This window comes from Microtus ochrogaster, chromosome 15 (assembly GCF_000317375.1).
Source record: "Microtus ochrogaster isolate Prairie Vole_2 chromosome 15, MicOch1.0, whole genome shotgun sequence".
NCBI classification, from domain to species: Eukaryota; Metazoa; Chordata; class Mammalia; order Rodentia; family Cricetidae; genus Microtus; species Microtus ochrogaster.
In genome coordinates this window covers 16153924-16164172 of record NC_022017.1, presented here as the reverse complement: position 1 = coordinate 16164172, position 10249 = coordinate 16153924, and the positions used below count along the sequence as shown (strand labels likewise).

At 49.0% G+C, this 10249-nt stretch overlaps 1 protein-coding gene across 1 annotated transcript; it reads left to right on the top strand.

Moving 5' to 3' along the window:
* Positions 1-1431: 1431 nt before the first annotated feature.
* LOC102002008 (apolipoprotein L3-like) lies at positions 1432-5624 on the top strand. Its single transcript, XM_013348743.1, has 3 exons — positions 1432-1435; positions 1531-1657; positions 4781-5624. The coding sequence occupies exons 1-3, from the start codon at positions 1432-1434 to the stop codon at positions 5622-5624; spliced, it is 975 nt and encodes a 324-aa protein (XP_013204197.1).
* Positions 5625-10249: the final 4625 nt, after the last annotated feature.

The following is a 10249-nucleotide window of genomic DNA, read 5'->3' as shown; positions in this document are numbered from 1 at the left end:
TGTGGAGTATATATAGTAAATATTTGCTGTGTATGTATAGAAAGCGAGTGGGGAGAGAGAAATATGCATACATGCAAGGAATGAGAGAGACTTCTAACTATGGACTAGAAATGAATTGAGCACTGTAAGCAGAGCCCCGGGGGTCCGTGTGGCAGGATCCTGGAAGGCGGTCCTGCCGAGAGCAGTGCATAAGGGTGCAGACTGGCTCATGCAGTTTCGGAGGAATGCAAGGACTTTATTGGCAACTGGGCTAGAGGTCGTGGTTTCTGTCCATATTCTGAGAACTTACAGAAGACTAAATTAAAAAGTAATGGACTAATTATTTGGTGGGGAAAAGCTCAATAGAGCATAATGCAGAGTCTCTAGAATGACTATTAATAGTGACTCTATGCAGGTCTACAATGGAAGAGCAAGTGGGACAGTAGGAAATGATAATGTTTGATGCTTTGCACTGGAGACCAAAGGACACTAGGAATCTCAATGTCACAGAATGGCTGTGAGGGGTTTGGGACATAAACAGGAGGCTCCTGCTCTGCAGTGGAGCAGTGGGAGGGGGCAGTGGTGACAGGACCCCAACCACCTGGACTCTAGCTTCTGAAGGGAGAAAACCAAAACGTTCTTGCTCCTGGAAAGACATTGTTTCAATGAAAAAAGCTGCAATCTTGTGTGGTTTATTGTGACAAGGGTCCATCCCAAGCTCACAGTCAAACCTGGTGCGCTGTGTATGGATACTGCCTGTGGAGTCATGAAATATGCAGGAGTTAAGTGGTCACGGATGCTCTCTATGGTGTCAGAGCTCCCTAAGTCAGGAAACAACCTGAGCCCCTCCCATGCTCAGTAGACACTGATGTTAATTCCATATTGTTTAAAATTTTACTATTGACACAACGTGCAAATGGAGAACCCACTAGTGGCTTGAAAGTCGCATTTGAAGGAGCTGGTGCCACGTGTTTGACCTGTCAGAGACTCGTGGTAGATGTAACAAGGGACTTCAACAAAAGGTCTGTGAGTCCCCTCAGCCTAGAAACCCATGTCCATGATGAACATATGGAAATTTGGTCCAAATAAGCACCCTCATCCTGGTGTGCAGAGGGAGCAGGGTCATTACATTTGCACATGGCGTCTCCTCTGTGTGGGTGGAAAAGGGTCAGAGTAAGAAATAGATGGAGGGGGAGGGGGACACAGAGAGACACGTGTGTACACATAATAGACAATAAAATGACGGACAGATGATAGAGAGTGGACCTCTGGTTTCTCATTGTCATAAGGACACCAGTCCCACTGTCTCCATATTCATGGCATCATTTTGTCTTCATTACTTTACTTCCTTAAAGGTTCAGTCTCCAAAAACAGTTGCTGAGCCAAGGGCTTTTACATGTGGCTTTGGGAGACATAATTGAACCACCAACCCTGGAGACTCCATTAGGAGCCATGGGCAAATGCTTGGGAACATGGCATCTGGCCACCTCCTGCTTCTTGCCATTTAACCTCTTCCATGCTGTCTTCTAACCTCACTCTTTTTCTTGGTAGAGGCAGGACGCATTGTGAAAGAAGTCACTGATTTTCTCACAAAAGCACTCAGCAGAGAGGATCTGGAGCACCTGATAACTGAAGATGGAGCCTGGAAGGCGTTTGTGGAGGCAGCAGCGTTGTCAAGGTTACCTGCATGGTGCACCCAGCACTGCCCACCAGACCATGAGGATGAGGGTTTTCTGGGCAGGCATACCCACTCTAGGCAGTCCCAGGGGTGGGGTTGTGGACATTCCTGCTCAACAATCCAGGAGGGATGTTTCCACTATTTTATCCTTGGTGGACATCACCTCAGGTTGACTGAAGATGTTGCTCAAGGTGTCAGGACCGATTCTGCCATCTACTAATTCTGTGACCTTGGCAAATTAGTTAGCACTTCCTGCGTGTCACCACCATGAGACTGCAGTGTGAGAAAATAAGATCAAGTGTGTGCAGCTCTCAGCATGTGACCAGTGCACAGTGGGTGCCCCTGAAATTATCACTGAGAGCTACTTTAGAAATGGGAAGAGACCAGGGCCAGGAGTCTCCTGTAGGACTGAGAAATCAAGAACTTATTGTGAGAAAAGTGAGAAAAGTCTAGATATGATCAGCCCTGCCACCAGGTTCTATCCCACCTGAGGAACTTTAACCACAACAGGGTCCTCTGTGAACTGAGGAGGCCGAGAACCCACAGTGCAGCTGCACAGAGCTGGGTTGACCCTGACTGTCCTTACTGAGATCTGGAGCCCAGCTGTGTTCAGTAGGAATAAAAGTGCAGGCTGATAGGACATGATGACAGCCTGGGATGAGCAGCAGGTCAGGGAGGGAAACCAAGTGCCAGCACCCTTCCCAAAGCACAGAGAGACCAGGACCAGGGTCTCATCCACGGTTCAGGGGAGACTGTGAGTGACCTTAGAACGGAGGTGCAGGTAGAAGGCAAGGACCGCAGGGCTGGAAGGATGGAGGAACTGGAGGCACAGGGAAGAGGATGGTCAGGGTAAGAGAAGGGACATTTGTCCCCTGCTCTGGCTTCATCTTCATGGATGTGCAGGCCTGTGCCCAGGTGTACCCTCCACACACTGTCTTTGCTTAAGAGTTCCCAGGTGTTCTTTGCGACTTGCTTCTGTTCTACATGGCGCTCCCTGATGATGAGGAAGGACATGTGGCTAGAGATAGCTTCAAAATTCAGTGTGGTTGGAGGATGATTCACGTAAATCTTAGAATCTAAGGGGACCCCTATGTCACCATAGCAGAGGAAAGTGCTTCTCTTATTGCCTTGTCCAAATTCAGGGGCTATCTGGCCTACTGCTTACTGCTCTCCAGGTTCCTTGCATCTTTGCACATGCTGTTGCTGTGTTCAAATGTGATGCTGATACCAGCTGTGGTGTCTGGTAGCCTGGTGACCTCTGTCTGCAGGACCCTGAACTAGACCTGCCAGGTGGTGGGTCAGGACTGAGTGAGGGGTGGGAGTCAGTGTGGAATCAGGGTTAGTGGCAGCCGATCTGTCTCAGTCATCTGGAGCTTGCACCAATCTTGTGAGCTCCAACAAATGGAGGGGAAGAGCTTTGGGCGTCTGCATAGAGCAGACCACAGGCAAATGATCTGGAAGGTCTCTTGTGGCTCTGAGGGTTTGTTTGGGGTTTAATTTTAAATTCCCCCAGATAGCTAAATGACAAAGTCTGATAAAAGAGTACCAGTGAGTCTTCCTTTTTTTGTTGTTTTGTTTTGTTTTGTTTTTCGAGACAGGGTTTCTCTGTAGCTTTGGAGCCTGTCCTAGAACTAGCTCTTGTAGACCAGGCTGGTCTCGAACTCAGAGATCCGCCTCCCTCTGCCTCCCAAGTGCTGGGATTAAAGGCCTGTTTCACCACAGCCCGGGGAGCCTTCTTTTTATATTTGACACCAGCTGTTGATGAAGGACTACTTTAAAGCAACCAGAATTGAGAACTTTTAAAAACAATCATAGAACTCACATGTAAGACAGTTGCCACATAGTAACAGTTGACCACAAAACACAGAGGGTTAAAAATGAGCCAATAGAAACATCCACCAGATGGAAATGAGAGAGATTCAAGCTTCAAGTTTCTTCTCCTTAGGACATATTGTTGTCCTGCATTGAGTGTGTGACAAATCACATGACTACTGCACACCAGGAAATCACATGACCACTGCACACCAGGAAATCACATGACCACTGCACACCAGGAAATCACATGACCCCTGCACAACAGGAAATCACATGACTACTGCACAACAGGAAATCACATGACCACTGTACACCAGAAAGCCCACCCTAGGAAAAAAATCTTCATCCTGAAGCAGGTCCAAGAAGCCAGGAGGACACTGCTCAGGACTGTTGACCTAAAGGACAGAGGTGGAGCCACTCTGTACACACAGGTACCTGGGGACCTGCAGACACATGTCAGGAGGGCAGGAGACAGCACATCCCATACAGGGACAGCAACAACTGATCAATTCAGTGACGGAGGCCTCATAGAAATCGTCCTAAAGTCAGTGCTTTGACCTCTGGGTCCACTGCAGGTCAGAAATGGCACCAAAGTTCCCACCACACCTCCTATCTTTCAGGTTGAGCATTTTTATAGAAAATTCTTGGGAACAGATCCTGCATTTCCCCACTTTGAGTTATTTGTAGATATTTAGTGAAGTTTCTTACAGGTGGGACCCGAATCTACACAAATGCTGACACTGTACAGGAGATGGGGGGTTATGCAAAGCTCCTAAAGCAATTGTGCTGTCCCTGTGTACTGTCCCATGAGGACGGATGTGGGGCTTCAGACTGCTCAGGTTTGGAAGCCTTTCAGATTGATGCGTGCACTCTTGGCATGCACAGTTTATGCATGATCCATTGCAGAGCTCCCCAGGCAAGCACGGGCATTCCTGCAGGCTGGGTTCTGCACGGGCTGAAGATGACTTCCCAGCTGCTGGTAGCAGAAAGGAGACTCCTGGGAAATGAGTACTTGCTCTAATCCCACCTCCCTGTGCTCATCTACAGGGCTCCCACAGATAGTGATGACACTGACCGTGAGTGGAGGCATTTCATCAAGAGTCTCACTACAGTGTCTTGACTCTACTTTACACACAGACCCCTACAGTCATGTATGAGGTACCAAATGTTCATGGCCGACCACAAAATTGGGTATATGTAAAATTTTTGCCCGTTGGGTTTGTGGTATGAAAGTGAGGTTTGTACAAGCTTTTAGCTTTAAAAAAATAATAGCTGTTTTCTTCATGCACTTGACCTCTTCCATCACAGTGAGCAGGAAGCTGTATTGCATGATGTTCTGGAGAAGCATTTAGCACAGGAGCCCGCAGATGAAAATGATGAGCCTCAAAAGCAGCAGCAGAAAGAGAATTTTTTGAAAGAATTTCCTGAGTTGAAAAGGAAACTTGAAGAACACATCAGGAAGCTCCGAGCTCTGGCTGACCATCTTGACCAGGTGCACAGGGCCTGCACCATCTCCAATGTGGTGTCCGGCTCCAGCAGCATCGCCTCTGCACTCCTTTGTTTAGGCATGGGATCCATTACAGGAGGGGCTAGTCTGCTGCTCTCAGCAGCCTCCTTGGGGCTGGCAGCCAGTATAACTAGTCTCACCACCACCATTGTGGAAGAGTCAAGCCGCTTGTCAGATGAAAGTGAAGCCAGTCGCCTGGTTGGAGCCAGCATGAACATACTGAACACGATTATGAAGATCGTGCCTATGATCACAGTCAAACTTGGTAATACAAGCTTGACTTTAGTCAGGACCTGGAAAGCCTTCAAAGAGCAGATTGATGCCATCCGGACAGCCAAAGCCAGCTCTCACTTAAGAGCAAGGGCTACAGGACGCATCCCTGGCCAAGGCTCAAGGCACGTGGGGAAGACATTACCCAGCCTTGCTCTCCCAGTGACCAGAGGAGCCAGGATTAGAACAGTAGGCTTTACCAGTATCATCCTTGCTTTGGATGTGTATCGCCTGGTGACTGACTCCATGGATTTGTACAATGGAACGCCAACACAGTCGGCTACAGCACTGAGGGACCTGGCTAACAAGCTGGAGGAGAAGCTGCAGAACTTTGAGCAGATCCACAAGGCTCTTCAGTCGGACCTGCCTCACTGAACCCTCACACCGCAGTTAGCTTGAGGCATGCCATTACAAGGGAAATAGCATGAGATCAAGTCTTTGGAACTATTGAGACGTTTGTGTTTCTGTGGCCCAGCACAGCAAGGTCAATGCTGAAGGCTAGCGATTCATTGGGAAGACAGGAACTGGGGGTCTAAAAGAAGGGGCCAGAGTGGCCTAAAGAGTAGAGAATGTTACTAAGACATGGTGGGTGTGATCAGAGAGGGCTGTGTAGGAACAAGCAAGGAGAAGGCAGGAAACCTGAGGAGGGAGAAAGTCAGAGTGAGAGTTCTGGATATGGAGAAGCCACAGCAGGTGGCCACATCCCCTCTCCCAGGGGAAGTGTCCCTACGACCTCTGGGCTATTCCCCCCAGCATCAGCAGGATCAACTCACCCTTGTGTCCTCCAGGCAGTGACCTCTGCATAGTGATAGTGATGGGGATGGGGATGAAGATGATGTTGAGGATGGTGATGGTGACAGCAGAAAAGATGGAGTTCTTGAGAAGTAGTCAGCCCTCCAGGGGGGACAGGGTCACCAGAGAGAGACCAATGGCATCAAAGTGAATGTCTGTGTGTGCGATGTGTCAGTGGTCGGCTCTGGGGGTTGAGAGTCAAGGCAGATTTACATAAGAGGTCAGATAACTTGTGATTTGGAGACAACATGTCTATGACAGGAGACTCAGCCTGTGTCCCTCAGCTTCCTCTCACACTGGAGGGAGGTGTGATGGCCAAGACAGTGTCTCAGATTAACTGGCTCTTGTCCTCTTATATTTATAGACTTGTGTTCAATAAATATTAACCTCTGGTCTAGATAAATTGAGTATAGAGCAGTCGATTGCGACAGAAGAAGGTGGCATGGGAGCAAAGAAAAGTGCGGGGTCAAGATAGCATAGTGTTATCGTTGGTGGAGAGCTATGCACAGTGCCAAGTAGAGGGAAGATGGAAGCCTGGTGGGCTGCCACAGGGCTCAGAGGGAGGAGTTACGTATGGTCAGCAGGATACTGGGGACATTCATCAGAGTCAGAATGTGACTACTCTGGTCTCAGCTAACACCAAGGATGCTAGGTGTGTCTCTAACACTGACAGCCTGCAGTCCCCATGCAAAACCCACATGCCACTGTAATGACAGGCCATGTAGGTGCAGCAGGTTAGAGTTTCTCATGGCCACTCTTGATGCTTAGACTCAGATGGCTGAAGTCAGGCCAAGCTGGACCTAACACATTGAGCCTGTGTAATGTTGGCCCACTGGTTCCTCTAGGCATTGGTCTCCTGACTTCCATTTGCCTTTGGGTAACAATCCCATGGCTCTGAAGTGTTGTGACTCAACTCAGGGACACTGGGATAAGAAACATATTCTCAGAACCCTTAACAGGAAGGGGTTTCTCGTCTACTGATGGTATGGACTGGTTCAGAATGACTGTCAGCAGAACATGCAATTTCCTTCCCTATGCTTTACAGTTCTTGGAGGTTTTGTCTTGCATGGTCCCTCAGATGTCCAGATGGTCTGAGCCATGCCCTTTGTCTAGGGTGTTGGCTATGACGGAGTGACCAAGGAACCTTTGGTAGCCATGGCTACCTCTGAAAGGCCTAGAGACCTCTCACAGTTGCCCTGGTTTATTTGTTCCTTTTACATGACACCGGCAACACACACCTGTACAGTCCATGTTTGTCAGCCAAGGATCCCAGGGACACTGCTACAGGAAGGTTTACCTGCCTACTGGGGCATGGCCTCAGAGACTATTTATCCGGATGCCAAATTGCATCCGGCCCCTTCTCTCCTCCCTCCTGGTTCCCATTTTGATCGTTCAGGTTGTTTGGATCTCATCTCCATCCACCGTTCAAGCAGAGAATCCTGATTTGTGAGTTTTCCCCCTAAATAAATAACTGTCTATCTCTCAGTTCTGAGTCAGTGTGAGATTTCTTTTAAGCACCTGATATCTCTGTCTTCGGGACACTCCTGTTAGAGTCAGGTGAATCAGTCAGGTGTTCTCAAGGAGGAAGAAGGCTCGCTTTGGCACCATGGTATTAGTGAAAGAGTTGGGAGAAGCCACCGTAGAAGCTGGGCTTTGGTGAGCTGGATGGAGGAGTGTCCACAGCAGTGATTCTCAGCCTTCCTGATGCTGGCTTCTCTTAAAGCACTTCCTCATGTTGTGGTGACTCTAACCATAAAATTATTGTTGTTGTCACCTCATAACTGTTATTTTGCCACTGTTATTTATGAATCATAATGTAAATATCTGGAATTTCCAATGCCCTTAGGTGACCCCTATGAAAGGGTTATTTGACACCCCCTCCCCACCCAAAAGGGCTCCCGACCCACAGGTTGAGAACCACTGGTCTACAGCATCTGCTGCAGAAAGTGAGGGATAGATCTATGTACAGGTGTCTCCGAAAATCCTATCTCTACAGAGAGACAGCAGAGAGGGGACATCTTGAAAATGTCAGTCTCTCTTGCAGGACAAAAGAGAATCTCTTAATCTGTTCGGAACCGAGCACATAACACACAGTGAGAACCAAAGGGTGCTGGAAAACTGTGATCCGCAAAGTCAAAATGCTGGAACTTTATCAAGCAGCAATGGTCACCATGTGGTCCACGCCAATGGGTGCAGCCACTGTGGGCATTTCCACTCTAATGGACGTAGTCAGCCTCGTAAAAACTCAAAGCATTGGCAGAGCTGCAGGAGCAGGCTCAGGACCTGGAGCAGAAGTTGCGGGAACTCATCCTGTCCCATGAGTCTTTGACTCAAGAACCTCTTCTTCTCCACAGCAGCCCAGGGGTCAGGGAAGATGTGCTGGACAGAGGCACGGACAGATGAGAACCATCAACTGTATCACTTCACGGCGATGAATCATGGCAGCAGTCCCTGCTGGGGGAGAGGCCCTATGGGGAGGTGGGAAGCCAGAGCACATAGAGCCCTAGTGACATCAGGAGTTAGGCCCTAGCAGTCAGCATGGGGTCCTGACCCTGGCAGCTTCAACTTCCCAACAAGTGCTTGCTGGCTGCAGCTGAAGACAACCTGTTTCCTAGAAAAACCATGAAGGCAAATGACAGGAAACGAATAGGCAGCTGGGGACTGCCCCTCCAAAAGTCCCCTCTCCTTTGCAAAGTCCATTTTTAAAACCCCAAACCAAAAGTCAAACAGCAGCCAAACAGACCTTTGGGACCTCTCCTGTTGGGCGGGAGCCTTGATCATCCAGCTGCCAGATTCTAGCAGGACTCTCAAGAGCTTCCTGACACACACAGCACTCTTGCATTGCTGTCTGTGCGACCCGTTTGTCACACTCTAAAACAGATCGTGAGCCAGCTTCTGGGGCTGGACACTCTGATGATGGCTCTTATATGTCTCTTTTATTTATTCTTTGGTAATTTCATACATATAGACTATTATATTGATCATATCCATCCCCACCCCCCAACACTCTCCCCCAGACACCCACAATATATGCCCCTTCTACCTTTGTTTCATTTCTTACCCCCACTGAGTCCAACTGGTGCCCCTTGCTGCTGGTACCTTGACTGATACAGCTGGCTTGACCAAGTGTGGGTGGCCATAGCTGCAACGAGTTTGCCAGAGCCACAACCCTGCCACACCCAGAAGAGAGCATTTCACAGCCCTCCTCCCCATCCTGTAGCTCTTAAGTTCTTTCCACCCCTCTTCCATGATGCTCCCTGAGCCTTGGCAGGTGTCAGGAGGTGGGAAGGGATACGGACATCTCAACTGGAGCTCAGCACATGACAGTCACTTATTCTTGGCACTTAAGCAGTCAAGAACCTGCATTGCCTGCTGCCCACTGCAGAGAGAAGCTTCTCTGGCCAAGGGTGAGGCAAGCACTGATCTATGGGTATAGAAAGAAATACTCAGAAGACTGCTTGACAACATGTCCAGTCTCAGCAAGTCAAATGGAGTAGGTCCCCCTTTGTGCCTATGACCTCCTGGCTTTTTAAAAGGCTTACAGGACTGGGCATGAGTTTCCACCTATGAAACAGGCTTTCCTCAAATCCATTGCAAAAGCAGCTGGTTTCTCCCTTAACCTTTAGCCCCCACTGCACCAATGGGCACACCTAGCCTGGCAGATCACTACTAAGAGTATGAGGTTTGCTTCTGGATAGGACCACTGAGGGGTTCTTCCCCAGGAGCCTGCAGAGCACCTCCTAACACTATGAAAGCTAGGCAGTGTTGAGAAACTGAGATCAAGGATTCTGTGGAGTCCGTGTGGCCTCCATCTTACCTGAGAGTCCTCCCACAGGGGAGAAGAGTGTTCCAGATGACACACTTCTACAAGCCCCCATCCCCACAGACAAATGAATCCAGCGAGACTCTAGTCTCTCTCCAGTCTAGCCACCCCCCTCTCCTATGCTGGGTCAGTCATTCACTCTTTAAAGCATGAAAGGCTTGTTTCTACTCATGGTTTAGCAATTCCAATCCACAGTTGGCTGGCTCCATTGCCTTTCGGTCTTTGATAGAAACTTCATGGCACAGGGGCATGGCAGAGGGAAAATGATCACCATAGGGCAGTCAGGAAGCATAGAGGACCAACATGAAAGAGCCAAAACCAAGATAACCCTTCAGGAGCATGCCCCAGCTCTAAGAGCATCCCCCAGCTCTCAGTGCATGTCCCA